We start from the raw sequence: 19,709 nt of genomic DNA, 5'->3' as shown, positions 1-19,709 counted from the left end.
TAATGCCCTACTCTCAGGTTTCAGCTGCTTAAACAGCTTCAAATTTTATTTCTGTACACACAGCTCACAGGATCTCTTTAGTCTGGTTGGTGTCTGGTTTCCTGACATAGTTGGGAAGTCTTTCCATGGTGGAGAGTCAGTCCTATTGTGGGAGCTCATCTTGTGAGTGTCTCTTCTCTCATGGATCACTGTATCATATTGTCTGTTTCCTAATGTCTGAAAACAGTTGTTTAATATATTTTCCCAGCTTTAAAATTCTTGACAGTGGGGCTAGTCTCTTTATAGTTACTTCAACATGTCTGAGCCAGAAACAGAGATGTTGCTTTTCTATCAAATACTTTTTCTGCTTTTGAGACGATCACCTATTTGTTCTTTATTTTGTAAATGTGTTATTTGGATTGATGATCCTTAAATGTTATTTTGTAATAATTCCAACTTTTCATGATCTGTCATCTCTTCTATTGATGATTGGACTAAATTAGCTAGTATTTTCTTTAGTATTTTACATCTAGGTTTGTGAAAGAGATTTACCTATATGTTTCCTTTTTTTGTAATAATCTTGTCATGTTTTGGTATAATATTGTCCTGGCTTCATAAAGTGAATTGGGAAATGTTTCCTTTTTTCCTCTGGAAGAATGTGCTTGAGATTAACTCTTTCTTATAAGTTTATAGGTGTTCAGAAGTGAAACCGTTAGGGCTGGAATTTTTTTTTGTGGGAACATTTAAAATTAAGGATCAGGTCCATTTAGTAGTTATTGAATAATTCACATTTTATATTGCTTCATATTTTAGTTTCAATAAACTGTTTTTATAAGAAATGATACATTTCATCTATTTTTCAAATGTATTGACATAGTTTACAATATGTTTGTTTTTTTTTTTCTTCTTGTCTGATTGTAAAGGACATGTAGTACTAGTCTCTCTTAATTTTCGATATTATTATATGTGTTTTCTTACTCTTTATTTTTTCTGTATGAGCTTCCTGGAGTTTGTTCATATTAAAAGTCTTTTTCAAAAAAACTATCTCTTCATGTTTTAAGTTTTCTGCAGAGTACATTTAAAAATTTATATGATTTTCTCCTCTTACCTGTCTTATTTCCTTCCACTTTTTTTGTTTGAAAGTATCACTCTTTTGTCTTTTTAAATGGGATTCTCTACATTGTTCTCTCCTTTTTTAAAATAATTTTTTGTTGGAGTATAATTGCTTTACAATTTTGTGTTAGTTTCTACTGTACAGCAAGGTGAATCAGGTATACATATACATATATCCCCTCTTTTTTAGATTTCCTTCCCATTTAGGTCACCACAGAGCATTGAGTAGAGTTTCCTGTGCTATACAGTAGGTTCTCATTAGTTATCTATTTTATATATAGTATCAGTAGTGTATATATGTCAATCCCAATCTCCCAATTCATTCTGTCCCCCAGCCTTTCCCCTTTGGTATCCATACGTTTGATCACTACGTCTCTGTCTCTATTTCTGCTTTGCATATAAGATCATCTATACCATTTTTCTAGATTCCACATAAATGCGTTAATGTACGATATTTGTTTATATCTTTCTGACTTACTTCACTCTGTATGACAGTCTCTAGGTCCATCCACGTCCCTGCATATTACCCAGTTTCATTCCTTTTATGGCTGGGTAATATTCCATTGTATGTATGTACCACATCTTCTGTATCCATTCCTCTGTTGATGGACATTTAGGTTGCTTCCATGTCCTGGCTATTATAAATAGTGCTACAATGAACTTTGGGGTGCATGTGTCTTCTTGAATTATGTTTTTCTCTGGGTATACGCCCAGGAGTGGGATTGCTGCATCATATGGTAGTTCTATTTTTAGTTTTTTAAGGAACCTCCGAACTGTTCTCCATAGTGGCTGTTTCAATATATATTCCTACTTTTTAGCTTCTTATAATAGGAGCTTAGATAATTGATTTTCAGAGTACATTTTATATTATGTGTAAATCAATGAAAATCAATCTATGTGTATGTGTACATATATATTTCCATCTTAGAATTGATTTAGCTACATCCCACAAATTTTGATTGACATATATTGATTATGATTTAGTTTAAAATATTATCACTGGGATAAGAGAACTTATGCAATATAGTATGAATTCCTTTGAAATTTGTTGAGACTTCCTTTATGGATCAACATATCAATTTTTTGAATGTACCATGTTCTTTTGAAAAGGATATATATTCTGTAGTTCTACAAATAAAAAATATTCTGTAATTAGAACTAGATATCCTTTTAAATCATATTTTCAAATTGTCTAAATCCTTTCTGAATATTATCTTGGTTTTTCTCAGTTTGTGGTATTGGTATGTTAAAATTTCTCACTATATTTCTAAATTTGTCTCTATCTTCTTTTATTTTGTCAACTTTTATTTATATATTTTGAAGATCTATTGTTAGTTGTATATACTTTTAAGATTTTTGTATCTTGTTGATGGACTTACCTTTTTTGCATCATGAAATATCTCTGTTCATTTCTAGTAACATTTCTTCATTTAAAGCCTACCTTGTCTGAGATAAATATAGCTACATTAGCTTTTATTTTTGATAGTGCTTTCCTGTTAAAACTTTTTCATTGAATTAATAAGTATTGTACCATATACAACGTAGAGCTCAGTAAATATTTTTGGCTGATGATAGTTGAAAGGACCATTTATTTTTAGTCTTTCTGTGCTCTTAAATATAAAGTTTGTCTTTATAAGCAATATATATATATAGTTGTTTTTTTATCCAGAGTATTTTTATCTCTATTTGTAATATTTAGTCCATTTATATTTAACATATTTATTGATATATTTGTGTTTAAAATCTACATATAATTTTTTGTATTTGTCCTATATTTTAAATTCTTATTTGCTTTTTTTCCTTTCCTTTCATATAAATGGAAGGGAACCAGATGATATAGAGGCATGGTCAGCTTATTTCAATAGCTGTATTCAGAACATCATAAATTGGCAGTTTGTTGAAATATTACTGGTAATACAAGGAAAGCATTTTTATGCATACACACAGAGAGAATAGTAGTCATAGGAATGGTGAAGAAGGCCAACAGAATAGTTACAGAAGACCAAAGACCAGATGCTTATTATTATTTGGAACTGTAAACTTAGTGAAAGCAAAGACGTTTTTGTTTGACTTACTATCTGTTCTATTTTGCAGTACATAGTATAGTACTTTTTGAATGAATAACTGATTGAATGGCTGAAGAAATGAATTGGCTGTAGCTATGGTATATTCCAAAGCATAACACAATGGAGTCAGAAGCCTTTGTTTCAAGGTCTCGCCGTGGTGCTTTAAAGCATGAACTTAAGCAAGCACTAAACATTCCTGAGTCTCAATTTACTCATTATGGGGTCATGGTGAGGCTTTAGTAATATAAAGGATCTGAAATAACTTTGAAACTGTAAATTTTAAGACACATGTGGTGCATTATTATTAGACACAATATATAGCAACAATTTTAAGACATGTTATTATTAGTCAGAATCCATTTATAGTGCTCCAGAATTAAAAACAAAATAAAAATCTTCTTTCCTTTGAACGTTGAAATGTATATTAATGTTTAATTTTTCAACCATGAAATTTTAGAAGTCAAGAAAATAGTGGCTTTTTCACTTTTTGTTTTTTTAAGGATAGTAAGTTTTTATTAAGGATTATAACTTATATTGTACCTTCAGTGTGTATTATCTTTATATTCTTCCAACCAGCTTTTTTAGTAGAAGCTGTTGTCTAGTGGCTAGAGACATATTGTTTGAATTCAAATCCCAGCTGACTCATACTTGCTTACATGCTGTATAGCTTTGGATAAGTTATTTTATATCTTCGTCCCTTGTTTTTTTTCATATGTAAAATGGGAATAGTAATGGTTTCTACCACGTGGGTGTTGTTGTGAGAATTAAATAGGTTAGTATATCTAGCATTTGGGACACTATGTGGCATGTAGAAATGCTCAGAAAATGTTAAGTTTCTATTGAAAATTCGTGTTAATATCAGTTATATACTAGTTAAAATTAATGTTCATATTAATTAACCTAGAGATAAATATTCATATTTCTATTTATATGATTCTTACTTTATAGTTGAAAAAGCAGAGGTTGATAGAGGTTAAGTGAATTTTCCAAGGTCAGTCAGTAAGTGACAGAGATAAAACTTGAGTCTAGACCTTCTGATTTCAACTTTAGTGCTCTCATGTAATAAGTGTTTTGCCCTCTACAACAGAAGCCTAGTAAATATTTTTGGAGGATAATATTTGAAAGGACTATCTTATTGAAGAATCTCCTTGGAAATTCTGAAGAAAATTGAAACTAGAAAAATTAAAAGTTTTTCATCCTGATTAGCTCTTATTTGTATTTTCCCATCAATGCATTTTTAAAAATATTTATGTACTTAACTTGAGGTAACTGATTGTTCTGGTTCTGGAAGGAGGAATAAGTTTGGTTTCTCCACCCACATTTTAATGAGAGCAGACAAAAATCACCCTAAGGTTAACTGATTTGATTTTGAAGGAAGGGTTCTCTTATTGTCTTGGATCACTGCCTGATCAATCCTAGAATCAGGCAGCCAAAGAATGTTACAGCTGAAAGGAACCTTAGAAGTTAGGTAACTCAATATTCTCATTTTGCAAATGAGGCCCTGAGAGGCCTCATCTACAAAATGAGAATATTTCAGAGTATTGCAAAATATTGCAACAATGAGGCCATTGTTGCACAGTGAGTCAACTGAGCTCAAATTCAGGTCTGATGATTCCCAGGCTAGTACTGCATCTACTACAACTGTTGCTCAGAAAAACAAGTGACATGCCAGTAGAACTAGTAAAAGAAATAATTTAAAACTTTGGTGGATATAGGTTAAAGTTTAATTCTGAGTGTTCTTTTGGAGAAAGATAGGCTAGAGCTCATTTTTGGGGGATGACTTATGGAATTATTAAAAATATTTTTTTAATTGAAGTATAGTTGACTTACAGTGTTGTGTTAATTTCTGCTGTACAGCAGAGTGACTCAGTTATATACGTATATACATTCTTTTTTATATTCTTTTCCATTATGGTTTATCCCAGTATATTGAATATAGTTCCCTGTGCTATACAGAAGGACCTTACTGTTAAAAGTAGGATGTTGCTGTGCTCTTCAAGTGCAATACTATACTGACTTCTCAATCAATTGCTTTGTTGCTTTCTATAGTCGTGTGTACTCTTCTTTAGTTGTTGATTATCTGGTTTGAGAATTCACAAGCCTTAGTTTTTGTTTTTATCCCATCCCACTGTTAACATTTTGGGCAATTTACCACTCATTAGAATATCAGGCAGAAAGAGGAGAGACAAAGAATGGGACTCACATCTAAGTTAATACATTTTTGATATGCCTGTTCTGTTGGTGGAGGAAATGGAAATTAATTTCATGGCTGTTTGCGACTTTACCATTATTACTGTTATGTAGCAACTACTTCTAATTTTTGTTTAAACCTTACTCTGCTTTATATATTCTTTAACATGTTCTGATAGAAGTTCGGAAATACACCAAGCACAGTACAAACTGCATAGCCGTGTTGTGAGAATTAAACAGGATCAAATATATTAGAGGTAATTTGTATACCATAATACTTAATACAAAATACATGAGGTATTATCATCTTTGTTTTTCTAACTAGGAAACTGAAGTTTGGTTGTTATTCTTACTTGGTTTACAGGGGCTTGCCACATGCTCTATACAGCATCCCAATCTGTCAAAGATACTTGTTGCACAAATAGATCTGCTAGGTCATAAGGATAGGAAGAGTTGCTTGTACCACAGTCTAGACTAGCTGAAAACCTCCTCTTTCTGGACTACATTCAGAGTTGGCAGCCCTGCAGATTGTGAAAAATGAACCTATAAGTACTGAATGATTACAAATGTCATTGGCAGAGCTCATTATATTTAAATGTATATACCATTGAGCTTCATGAACTTCTATTAAAACCCAGTTCTCTTATTTTTTATTAACAGGTAACCTTGGACGGGTGGACCAGGTCTCTGAGTTTGAGTATGATTTATTCATTAGGCCGGATACCTGTAATCCACGCTTCCGAGTCTGGTTCAACTTTACTGTTGAGAACGTGAAAGAATCACAGGTGAGAGAAATAGTGGATACCTTCAGTGTGGTTTTGGTAGGAAGATTATACTTTTGTGTTATTTTAGTAATATCAAAATAATGACCATATTAGGAATATATTCTTGTATATGTGCTGTAGTGATATCATTTTATTTTAAGAGATAGAGAGTAACAGGTATAATATGCTGACTTTTGTTATATGATGGTTATGAAAAAAACAAGTAGATTATCTGAGAACTCAAAGTGTTCTTTACCGATGGAAGCATTAGCATTATATGCTAGGCTTCCTTGGGGGACACTATAAGGAACCATTGCAAGTGACTTGCTATTATGTTTATTATAGAGTGCTGTTCTGTATTTTATTTTTTTCACAGGCCTCAGTTTCAGAAAAAGCTTTTCTTCTCCTATATAACAAGGTGTTTCTATCTTAAAAACAATATGATTCTTGTAACTCATCCTACTTTTTCCCTTTGCTTTGGCTGCTGGAAAACTCTGAGCCAATTTTATAGCCCAATATAATGACTCTGGAAAGCTTTTTTTGCTTGTGTTTTTGTATACTAACTTTTCTGTTATTCTGATAGTATTTATTTATCTTTAACCATGATTACTTCATCTACATTTTCTAACATAACAGTATATGTTTTTATAATCCTGTTCAAATCTGTTTTGAATAAAAGTATTGATGAAGATAGAGAGAACTAACGACATATGCTTTGAAAAACATTAATAAAAAGCTAACCCTAAGAAATCAGTTATCATTATTATATTGAGACAGCTGATTCTGGAAGACTTTGCACAAGCTTTGTACACATAGTGATAGGATTCTTTTAAGCAAATGAAGCATAGCCCTATAATCTAACATCTGCCTTCTTCCTTCAGGGTCATTTTTTTCTAGCATATTTGGGAGAAAGTGAGGAGTTTGTTTAATTTCCCTTCCCAAGTCAATCTATTCTGCTTGCTCTTTCACCTGGTTGCTTGCTTCTCTCTGTTTCTTTCAGCTGCAACTTGAGTCATGTGTTAGGTAGGCAGTGGTCAGTGTCTGGAATTTAGGGACCCTCATTTGTCCTTGACACAATGCTGTTCCTGGCATGCTGGCTTCAGCAGAAGAGGGGTTCAGTAACAACCACTTCACTTTACTACTGATTCTTTTAATTTTCTACAACACCACTGACACAGGACTGGGTGTATGTAATGTTTACTGATGTTTAGGCCTAACTAGAAGGAATTAAATATATGAGAGAGCTTTGAACATGGTTAGCTATATATGATATAGCAATTTAGGACAGTGGGAAAAAAGTTAAACCTCACACAGATTGTTGCTCTAGGACAGACTTTAGTTCCTTGCTTTGCTTCTTAGTTTGACTTACTCTCCCATGAGGGAATTCCTTTTTCAGTCTTTCATAGTAAGAATAATATTCCTTCCCTGAAACCACCTTTGGGAAACCTACACTTTGCCTACAGGGCTTCACCTGTCCCTAGGATTGTCCCTCTTATTCCAGCAAGACAATCAATGATCCTCAAAGTGCTTTTTCCAAAGTCTATGTTACTGACTCTTGAGAGTATAACTCACAACAGGAGGCTTTAGCCACATGTACAAGACTGAATCTTGGCACTCCAAGTTTGGGTTCCCTATGAAGATCTCTCTGCTACCATGAGGTAAGCATACAACCCCTCATTCTTCTGCTGGTGTGCCAGTCTCATGTCAGTAACTTACAGTTGTCACATACACACACCACTGAAAAACAAACAGTAATTCTGAGGCAGTATAGTCAATTCATATTAAAGAAAGGAAACATTTTCTTTAAAGCAGTATAATCTGCCAGGATTTCTAAATTCATAAAGGGGATTACTCTTTTCCTGTTTATGCACAGCACATGCATACATACCTTTCAACTTGCCTACTGTAACCAGGAATCCACTAACTCCTAAGAAATGAGACCTATTACTTTTCAAGGAACAGTGTCTTATATCCTCTGGTAAGTAGAGACCTAACAGAAACTCTGAAATTATAGTGTTTTTTTTTTTTTTTAACTTTGGGCCATGTTGAATTCCTAGTCTAGTTTTTCTTTCATGTTAGTCTCTCATAAAGACTATCCTTATATAGCTCCTATAGTCAGGTGCGGGGGTTGCAGAGCAGTGGGATGGCTCGAGTGTTAGGAAAATGTGTTTCTTAAGTTGTATATGACCTGAGATAGTCTTTTGGACAAGTAGGTCATACATTTCAAAGTTTCTTGTTCTTTGCTCTTCTAGTTTGCCTACAGATATATTCATTTTGTTGCTTAAAATGTCTCTTCCAGGGTGTTATGATTTTCATACTACATGTTAAAGTCATACAGTCTCTTTTGGATCTTCTCTATCAATTAAGGAAGTAAAATGAATATGTTCCAAGTTATTATTCTAATAAGAGAGTTGGTGCTGTTTTATGGATACTTATTTTTAAAGTTGAGGGAACCAATATTTGCTCGGTCTGTTGGAGTTCTAGCTTCATATCCAGTGTTATCCTACCCTTGTTACAATTAGAAATCCTGAACATGTTTATCTGGTTTCCTGGAGCTGATGCTTTATCAGCCTCTTTCTGTGGGCCATCGCTTCATCAACTGTAATCACATTATATAGTTATGGAAATCTGTCTCAAGAAGGCATAAAGATCTGCTGGAAAGATATAATACATATCTCTAGCTCACAGGATATTTGTTTTCATGGTTGCCTACATGAAAAAGAATGGTTTTACTATTAAGTTTGACTTGTGAGGCCTGTTTTTATGATGTCTCTTCCTGTAATCTTTTTCCATCTCTCCAATTTCCTTTAAAATGAGACCTTCATGAATGTAATCTAGTCATGAGCCTTATTTAGGGTTTGGTACTAGCGGGCAAAATAAATATTAGTCATCAAAGGCTGACTCCACTGAAAATCAAAGCATCAAATATACTGTATAAACAGGTCTAGCTTTTGGGTTATCTTCCTTATGTTTTTAGAAAGTGATAAAAGCTTGGAACATATGGTGTTGTATTCCAGGACCGATATATTAACCCCCTGAAGTAGTTGTTAAATAGTACATTTGTAAGAATCTATGATAACTAAACATCCCGATATCTTTATTGAAAAGTAATTTTCTCTATGAAAGACCTATATTAAATATTCTTATGTGGAAATTTATCATTGATGCAGCAGAACACTCATATGATGTGAAAACAAATCTTTCTATTTAAATATGATAAAACTTCAACCAATAAGAAGAAATAAAATGATGTGCCTGGACTGTTGAAACTGTTTTCTTTCCTTTATAATATTTTTATCTCTTTGAGTTAATTTTTTCCCCTTTCTGATTATAAAAGTATCCAATGCTCACTGTAGAAAATTTGGAAAATATAGATAATTATTAGAAGCAGAGAAAAAGCACATGCCCCCCATCCCCCGAAACACACACCCATAATCTTACTACCTAGAAGCAAATACTATTAACTTTTGGCATATTTACTTCTAGGCTTATTTATTTTCTATTTTATTTTTGGAACATAATTAAATTTGTACCATATATACATTTTTATATCTTACTTACAAGGAAGCTAAATGGTATCACAAGCAATTTTCAGTCATTAAAAACCTCATAAACATGGCTGCACAATAGCTATATACTATTGGACCATTTCTTTAAATCTTGAGCATAAAGATTATTTTCCATTATCGGTTATTATAAATAACACTGTAGTAAACATCTTTGTGCATGAAGTGTTACCCAGATTTCATTTTGCTTCCTTAGGATAAATTCCTTGAGGGAAATTGATGGGCAAAGTATATTAATATTTTAAAAACTCTTTTTTTTTTTTTTTTTTTTTGCTGTACGCGGGCCTCTCACTGTTGTGGCCTCTCCCGTTGCGGAGCACAGGCTCCGGACACACAGGCTCCGCGGCCATGGCTCGCGGGCCCAGCCGCTCCGCGGCATGTGGGATCTTCCAGGATCGGGGCACGAACCCGTGTCCCCTGCATTGGCAGGCGGACTCTCAACCACTGCGCCACCAGGGAAGCCCTAAAAACTCTTTATTCATATTTCTAAATTGCTGCCAGATAATTTATAGTATTTTTTCTGTCCTATCAGCAGTCAGTGAGATGCTTTTTCTTTAATTTCTTGTTTTGAAATGTTTAATGAAGTCAGAAGTTCATACATTTAGAATAAATTGTTTCTTTTTTCTCTCTTACTTTGAATATAGTGCAATGTTTCAGGCCTCTAGTCATAAAGTAATTAACTGCATTCCAGTAACAACGTGAGACAACAAAACATACCTATTTTTCATTTTGACTCTTTCTTAATTCATCAATCCTGTTTTGTCTGGGTGTGCCAACAGAGTTTCCTCTGAGGTATATAATGTGAATTTTTTTTGAAGTTTTTTTTTTAACAATGAAATATTTCTCACATTATTATAAACAGTAATGTAGCTTAAACACACACACGCACACGTGCGCACACACACTTCTATATATGACATGTCTGAATTGGACTTTAAAAATTCCAAGAGTTTGCTGCTGCTTTAGTCTCCATCCTGGAGATTTCTGTCTCAGTAAAACTTCATCCTGGCTATGGCCAGACTTGACAGTAAACAGAGGCAACATATCATGGTAGAAAGATCACAGGACAATGGATTCAAACAGACTTGGGTTTATATACTGAGTCATACTTATGAGCTGTTTTACCATTGATTGGTTAAATTAATCTCTTGGCACCTCAGTTTTCCATCTGTAAAGCAAAGATGATAATACTATTTCATGTGAGCGTTGTGCATATTAAATGGGAAAATTCAGCTAGAGAGTCTACCATGGTGTTTGGTAGATAGATAATAGAGATTCACTACTTGATAGCTATTGTTTTTACTAAAACACTTCAACAGTAGAAATAAGGCTAAAAACAGCAAAAGGAAAAGCTACCACAACAAATTATTACTAGATTATTACTACTGTTTTTGTTCTGCTCTTCTTCCTTCTCTTTCTCCTTCTTCTAGTCCTTTTCTTCATCTTCTTTCTTCTTCTTTCAAATCTGCTATTGGAAAATATCATCATCATCATCATCATCAACATAATCATCATCATCAAGCAAATTGTAATCATTATGAATATGTACTCTATATTAGACATGCCTGAATTCCAGGCCTAACTCTGCCAATTACTTTCTATGTCTGTGATAAAAGTCTTCTAACTGGCTCCCTGTTTATATTCTAGGCTACCCTGTCTTTAATGTGTACTCTTAACATGGAAATGGGAGTAATTTTATGATGTAGGTCATATCATATGATTACTCTGATAAACTCCTCTAAATAATTTTTGCATCTCAGCATAAAAGATGATATCTCTAAAATGGCCCACTAGATCCTGCAAAATCATTGGTCCAACCCACCTATCCTACCCTACAACATACACACTTCTTTGACCACATTTCCTACTAATTTCTGCCTTGCCCACACAGCTCTGGCTTCTTTGCTGTACCTCAAGCCAGATACGTTTCCACCTTAGAGCATTGGCTTAGGGTTTAGGGCAATGACTATTCCCATTTGCCCTTTCTACCATATATTTGTATAACAAATTTCCTTACTTCCTTTGTCCTTGCTCAAATGCCACCTTCTCTATGAGGCCAACCTTAGTGACTATTCATTTTGTCCTCCTCCACACACCCCACATACTCTGTTCTACTTTTTCTATTAGAAACTATCACTTTATAATATACTGTTTAATTAATTCTTTTATATATTATGTCTTTCTCTTTGCCCTCAACAATACACATAGGCTTATTTAAAGTTTTCTTAGTTCAGGCCTAATGTAGTGATGTTTGTTGGGTCTTTCTGGGTCCAGACATGACCCTTCTGGAGTATTTACTGAGTGCTCCAGGTGTTCATAGGGGTCTTTTTAATCTGTCTGGTTACAATTAGAACATCTCCCATCCCTGTGTCTTGAAAGCTAGAGTTATCATAGGAATTATCTCATTTGTTTGCCTTCTATTAGGGATCCCACCTTTGTGATGCTAATTGTCCAGTGTCTGAAAATATCTATTTCAAATATTTTATTCAGTTTTTTAGTTGTTTATGGTATTAGGTAGATGTGGAACAAGTTACTCCATTGTGAACATCAAGACTTGCTTTTAAGTATTACTAAGGCAGGTCTAGAGTAGCCTGAACTTTAGGGCCAATTTAACTCTGCTACTAAGATGTGATACTTCTGGAGTCTCTAGTGAAGTATTATGATTTCTTTGGGTGTGAATGTCTCCCAGCTCTGCGTGAGTTCTTGGAATTGTTCTACCACTTCCTAGTAATTGTTCTTTGCTTATTCTCATGGAGTCTTACCTTATGTATGTACAGCTTTGCATTCAGCCAAAGAATCAAGTTGAGCCCTATGTCAGTTTCTGGAGTTTTTCTATGCATAGTTTTGTCTTCTGCAGTGCTCTCTATTCTGTAATTCCAGCCACATCATCACCAACTCAACTCTGTAAACTCCAATTTCTGTTTAACTCAGTGAGGCATCCACATTTTTCATGAGCTCCTTTGCCTTGCATCATAGTTCAGAATGTGCCTCCAGACAGAAATCTTTAGTGATCAAAGCCTTACCTTATTTCTCCCTCTCAGGGATCAATCATGAGTTGCCTACTGTCCACTGTCTTAAAAAAAAATAGTTTATATGTTTTGGTCCAGCATTCTAGTTATTTATGGAGGGAGGGTAAATTTATTACCAGACAATCCATTATGGCTGGAAGCAGATCATGGTTGTGTTTTTTTTGCAATACAGACCACAAAATAAGAGAAAGTTAAGAGAGTCCAGGATGCATGCAAGCAAACTTAGAGAAGAAAGAATACAGTAAGGGGACGGGGAATCATGAAAAGGTGAAGGGTAGTAAAAATACGATAGATCAGTGCATTGAAAGTAGCATAACTATACCATCCAATGTCAATTTTTATATCCAATCAGTCAATTTTGAGAGTGAAAGATGCTCTAATAATTACAACTGGACAACAGGCATAAACTAGAACTTTTCTAGGCAAACAGGGATTTTTATTTACTCCTGTTGGAAATTCTTATGAAGTCAGTGGTTAGTATACGATAGTGAATAAGCTGCAAAGAGTTTGTATTATGTAGTAGAATGACTAAAAGAAAATTGAAGGAATTACAATTATTGTAACTATTGGAAATATCAAGGTGTATAGTATGACTATGGGAGCAGCTAGAGGTATATAATGGAAGATAAGATATTGGAGAGGAGGAACTCAAAGTACCCAGAGTGTTGGAAATATTGTCTCTGTATATATTGGAGAAATGTCAGTGAGGTCTGAACAGCAATCATTGAAAAATGAGAAGGAATGACAGAGGAGTACAGAGATAGCATCAATAATGAGAGATAGTTGAGGGATAATCTGATAAAATGAGATTCAAACTATGTTTTTGGAAGTAAAAACTCAATATTATAAAGATGTCAGTTCTCCCCAAATCACTCTTTAATACAATTCCAATCATTATCCTTGTCAAATTCTTTTCATAGAACTTGATAAGCTAATTGTAAAATTCATGTAGAAAAGCAAAGGGTCAAAAATAGCTAAGCCAACTTTGAAGAAGAATAATGAGTAAGTATATGTTTATTTTATAGAAACTTGTATTTCAGCTAATAATTTTTATTTATAGAATAGTGATTAAAATAGAATGGCACTTGAATAAGAGTAGACAAATTGTCTAAATGGACAAACTGGAACTCAGAAACAAGGCTGTTTATATAAGGAAGCTTGATCTATGACAGAGTTTGTATTATAAAATAGTAGGAATAGTAGGGCCTATTCAATCAATAGAGTTGTATGACAAAGAGCACCCCATCTCAAATTATTTTTAAAAACCTTTTAGATGGATTAAAGACTTAAACATGCAAACAAATTAAAAATTTAAGCTATGAAAATAAATAAAAAATAAATATGTTATTGGCTTTGGGATAGGGTTGAATTTCTTATGCAAGGCACAGGAAAGCAAAATTATAAAGAAATAGATAAATACTTTTGAGCTTGTAAAAATAAAGTCTACATGACCAAGACCTAAAGTTGAAAGATATGTACTATTCTGGTAAAAGAAATTTGTGCAATGTATTACACATATAAGATTGGTATCCAAAATACATAAAGAACTTTCACCAGAAAAAAAAGAAAAACAAAACCAAGTAAGCCAAGGATATAAAGAGGCAACTTACAGAAGACTAAGTGATAATGCAAATAGAGCTATTCTCACAAAGGTTGGGTTTGAGAGAAGAAACCGTCTTAGCAGTAAGGAAAAGAAAGAGTAGAGAAATCTTTCTCAAGTATACTGGCATGTAAAAAACATCTCTTACTTCTGATTGTTCAGGAGTAGTGATAATATTAGAGTATAGTGGGGAAAAGCATGAGCTTTGGTGTCAGAATCTTCATTCTGTTACTTGCCAGCTTTGTGTCCTTGGACAAGTTACATAACCCCACTAAACTTCAATTATTCACCTTTAAATTTGGTTTAATACTACTGGCCATGAGGTACTGTTTGGAAGATTGATAATAGATGTTAATAAAAGACCTGAATAGTGTCTGCAACATGGGAACATATTTTTCTTAGTAGCTTAAGTAAACTCACTTGTTGAATGAAGCTGGTGGCACATTTACTTTAGGATGGTCTTTATAAGATACACCATAAGTTAGCTATATTTCTGATTCATGGAATCAGAAGTTCTTTGTTCAAGGAAACATTCAGAAAGTAGGGTAGCATTCAATATATAGAAAATATGGAAAGCTTAAAGAACTTGCATATCAGCTATATTATTTGTTTCACTGTAAACACTGTCAACATGAACACATTTTTATTCTTTCAAGTTGACTTCTATTGTTTTTACTTAAAATCTTTTACAGAGAAAATTTTGAGTTTCTGGGAATTGGTGGTAAGTCTAAGAACTATACCCAAAATTATTTGTATATTTATAATCATGATATACATATATATCAATGCATTTTTGTGTTTATAATGTTAGTGTATTTGTTCATTATCTCAGTTAGCCCAGGCACTATTATCATAATTTAAAATGACAGCATTCAAATATAGACTTAGCTGGCATTATATATACTTTGTAGTATTTATTAAATAGGCATTTCATTACTGTAACAGTCATAAGTGATATTCATATTGTTAAACTCAACAGACATATTACACTCACTATCTGAATTTATCTTGCATTTGATACTGTTGACAGTTTGCTGTTGGAAATTCTGTTACCTCATCTTTCCTGGTATTCCTCTCTTTTGGTTCTCCTTGTATCTTCTTGCCTTTTTCTTTTGATTCTCCTTCATGGATTTCTCTTCTACAAAATCCTTAAACATTTATACATGATTCCGTCTCATATCATTACATCTTACATTTCTTTTCCATATTCTCAATACTGTCTATACTTGAAAATCTCTCCTGATATCAAAACTCCTACTTTGAACTGCCTTTTGGACATCACCACTTAATGTCTCATGGGTATCTCAAGCTCATCATTTATAAAATGAGCTCTTTATCTTACCCTCTCGATCTGCTTCTTCTGCCTGCTTGACATTACAGTGAATTTACTACTATCCATGCAGTCATTCAAACTGGAAACATAGGAGTTACCTTAGATTCTTCCTTGTGCATCCATATCTAAAAATAGAAATAATGATAACTATCATGATATTAATATAACCACCATTTATTGATCACTTATGCTGTGCCAATACTGTACTAAATGTTTATATGGAATCTTCCCAACAACTCTGAGAGGCTGTTATTATTATTATCTTCATTTCATAGATGGCAAAATAAAACTTGCCCCTTGGTTTTACTAACTTTAAAATCATTTCCTGCTCTCAGGTGGCAGAGTCAAGATGGAGGACTAGGAGTACGTGGAGTTCACATCTCCTCACAACTAAGGCACCTACCAGGCACTGGTGGGGGACCATGGACACCTAAGGGGATGGGAGGAACCCCTGAGTGACTGGGTTAGATGTTGTGGGCAGGGAAGGGGGAGGAAAAGTAGAGGCTGGATGGATGGGACCAGTACCCCTTAGGGGTGGCTGAGGGAGGGGGGTTTTCCATGCTCAGGACGAGCCCAACCACAGTGAAGGGGTGAACAGGAATGGAGAGAGGCCCTCAGGAGAGTGGAGGATCAGAAAGGAATGTGGCCAGCGTTTCCTCTGCCCACTTGGGCCCCTGGTGAGGTCCGAGGCCTAATCCTCCACCCTCTGAGGCTCCCTTCAGCCATGCTGAGCCTAAACCCCCCACACCCTTCACCCCCCCACATGCCCACCCAGGGCCTTATCTCTTCAGTTTGCACTCTGAGGCCCCCTCTGGCCATGCTGCCTTTTCCAGCTGTGCAGGTCCTGAGCCTAGGCCTCACCCACCCTAAACCTTGCCCTGCCTAAGCCGCACCCCCACCTAAGCTCCACCCCCCACAGAAAAGACCTTTTCTGACTTCTGTTTTTTTTAGGTTGTGGTTCTGTTGTTTCATTTATATTTTTATTTTTTCTAATAAAGTTTTTATTTTTCTAATTTTATTTCATATTTATGCTTTGTTATTGTACTACTCCTTTTTTTGTTCCTTTGGCTGTTCTGTGGGGCTTGCAGGATCTTGGTTCTCAGCACGGGGGTTTGGCCTGAACTCCTGTGGTAGGTGTGCTGAGTCCAAACTGCTGGACAAATAGACAACCTCAGACCCCAGGGAATATTAATCAGGGTGAGGTCTCCTGGAGGTCCTCATCTCGGCACCAAGACCCAGCTCTACCCAACTGCCTGCCAACTCCAGTCCTAGACTGGTGGAAGTAACTGCCAAAGAGTAGAATAAGGAAAAAAAAAAAGAAAATAATTGAGGATAATAATTGAGTCTCAAAGGCCTCTGGGACAACATTAAATACACCAACATTCAAATTAGAGGGGTCACAGAAGAATAAGATAGAGAGAAAGGGTCTGAGAAAATATTTGAAGAGATTATAGTCAAAAACTTCCCTAACATGGGAAAGGAAATAGCCACACAAGTCCAGGAAGCACAGAGAGTCCCATACAGGATAAACTCTAGGTGAAACACACCAAGACACATATTAATTAAACTAACAAATAATTAAATTCAAAGAAAAAATATTAAAAGCAGCAAGGGAAAAGCAACAAATAACATACAAGGGAATCCCCATAAGGTTATCAGCTAATTTTTCAGCAGAAACTCTGCCGACTGGAAAGGAGTGGCAGGATATATTTAAATTGATGAAAGGGAAATCCTACAATGAAGATTACTCTAACCAACAAGAATCTCATTCAGATTCAACGGAGAAATTAAAAGCTTTACAGACAAGCAAAAGTTAAGAGAATTCAGCACCACCAAACCAACTTTAAAACAAATGATAAAGAAACTTCTCTAGGCAGGAAACACAAGTGAAGAAAAAGGCCCACAAAAACAAACTCAAATCAGTTAAGAAAATGGTAATAGGAACATACAAATCGATAATGACCTTGAATGTAAACAGATTAAATGCTCCAACCAAAAGACATAGACTGGCTGAATGGATTAAAAAACAAGAACCATATATATATGCTGTCTACAAGAGACCCACTTCGGACCTAGGGACACATACAGACTGAAAGTGAGGGAATGGAAAAAGATACCCTGTGCAAATGGAAATCACAGGAAAGCTGGGGTAACAATACTCATATCAGATAAAATAGACTTTAAAATAAAGACCATTGGGCCTCCCTGGTGGCGCAGTGGTTGAGAGTCCGCCTGCCGATGCAGGGGATACGGGTTCGTGCCCCGGTCTGGGAGGATCCCATATGCCGCGGAGCGGCTGGGCCCGTGAGCCATGGCCGCTGGGCCTGCGCGTCCGGAGCCTGTGCTCCGCAACGGGAGAGGCCACAGCGGTGAGAGGCCCGCATACCGCAAAAAAAAAAAAGAAAAAAAAAAAAAAAAAAAAAAAAAAAATAAAGACCATTACAAGAGAGGTAAGGAAGGACACTACATAATGATCAAGGGAACAATTCAAGAAGAAAACATAACAATTATAAATATTTATGCACCCAACATAGGAGCACCTCAATACATAAAGCAAATGCTAACGGACATAAAAGGGGAAGTCTATAGTAAGACAATAACAGTGGGATATAGTAACACTCTAACACCCCACTTCCACCAATGGACAGATCATCCAGACAGAAAATAAATAAGGAAACAGCTTCAAGTGACACAATAGACCAGACAGATTTAATTGATATTTATAGGACATTCCACCCGAAAGTGGCAGAATACACTTTCTTAAATGCACATGGAACATTCTCCAGGATAGGTTACACCTTGGGTCACAAATCAAGCCTCAGAAAATTTAAGAAAATTGTAATCATATCCAGCATCTTTTCCTACCACAAGGCTAGGAGATTACAAATCAATTACAGGGAAAAAAACTGTAAAAAACACAAACACATGGAGGCTAAACAGTGCACTGCTAAATAACAAAGAGATCACTAAAGAAATCAAAGAGGAAGTTAAAAAATACCTCGAAAAAAATGACAATGAAAACATGATGACCCAAAACATATGGGATGCAGCAAAAGCAGTTTTAAGAGGGAAGTTTATAGCAATTCAATCTCACCTCAAGAAACAAGAAAAGTCTCAAATATACAATCTAACCTTACACCTAAAGCAACTAGATAAAGAACAAAGAAAACCCAAAGTTAGTAGTAGGAAAGAAATCATAAAGATCAGAGCACAAATATAGGAACAAAGAAAACAATAGCAAAGATGAATAAAACGAAAAGTTGGTTCTTTGAGAAGATAAAATTACTAAATGTTTAGCCAGACTCATGAAGAAAAAAAGTGAGAGGACTCAAGTCAATAAAATTATAAATGAAAAAGGAGAAATCAAAACGGACACCACAGAAATACAAAGGAACATAAGAGACTACTACAAGCAAATATCTGCCAATAAAATGGACAACCTAGAGGAAATGGACAAATTCTTGCAAAGCTACAATTTTCCAAGACTGAACCAGGAAGAATTAGAAAATGTAAGCTGACAAATCACAAGTACTGAAATTGAAACTGTTATTAAAAATCTTCCAATAAACAAAAGTCCAGGACCAGATGGTTCACAGTCGAATTTTATCAAACATTTAAAGAAGAGCTAACACGTATACTTCTCAAACTCTTCCAAAAAATTGCAGAGGGAGGAACACTCTCAAACTCATTCAATGAGGCCACCATCACCCTGATACCAAAGCCAGACAAAGATATCACAAGAAAAGAAAATTACAGACCAATATACTGATGAACGTAGACACAAAAATCCTCAACAAAATACTAGCAAACAGATTCCAACAACACATTAAAAGATCATACACCATGATCAAGTGGGATTTATCTCAGGGATGCAAGGATTCTTCAATATATGCAAATCAATAAATGTGATACACCATTTTAATAAATTAAAGAATAAAAACCATATGATCATCTCAATAGATGCAGAAAAAGCTTTTGAGAAAATTCAACAGCAATTTGTGATACAAATTCTCCAGAAAGTGGACATAGAGGGAACCTACCTCAACATAATAAAGGCCATATACAGCAA

The 19,709-nt window shown here is 34.8% G+C and overlaps 1 protein-coding gene across 1 annotated transcript in view; it reads left to right on the top strand.

The window, feature by feature from the left end:
• Positions 1-19,709, top strand: part of AGBL4 (AGBL carboxypeptidase 4) — a 1,272,021-nt gene that overhangs the window by 118,094 nt on the left and 1,134,218 nt on the right. The window contains exon 3 of the mRNA XM_060119160.1: positions 6,009-6,133. Within this exon, the coding sequence (XP_059975143.1) occupies positions 6,009-6,133 (125 nt within the window). The remainder of the gene's footprint in view (positions 1-6,008; positions 6,134-19,709) is intronic.

This window comes from Mesoplodon densirostris, chromosome 2 (assembly GCF_025265405.1).
Source record: "Mesoplodon densirostris isolate mMesDen1 chromosome 2, mMesDen1 primary haplotype, whole genome shotgun sequence".
NCBI classification, from domain to species: Eukaryota; Metazoa; Chordata; class Mammalia; order Artiodactyla; family Ziphiidae; genus Mesoplodon; species Mesoplodon densirostris.
This window is presented reverse-complemented; position numbering and strand designations above follow the sequence as displayed.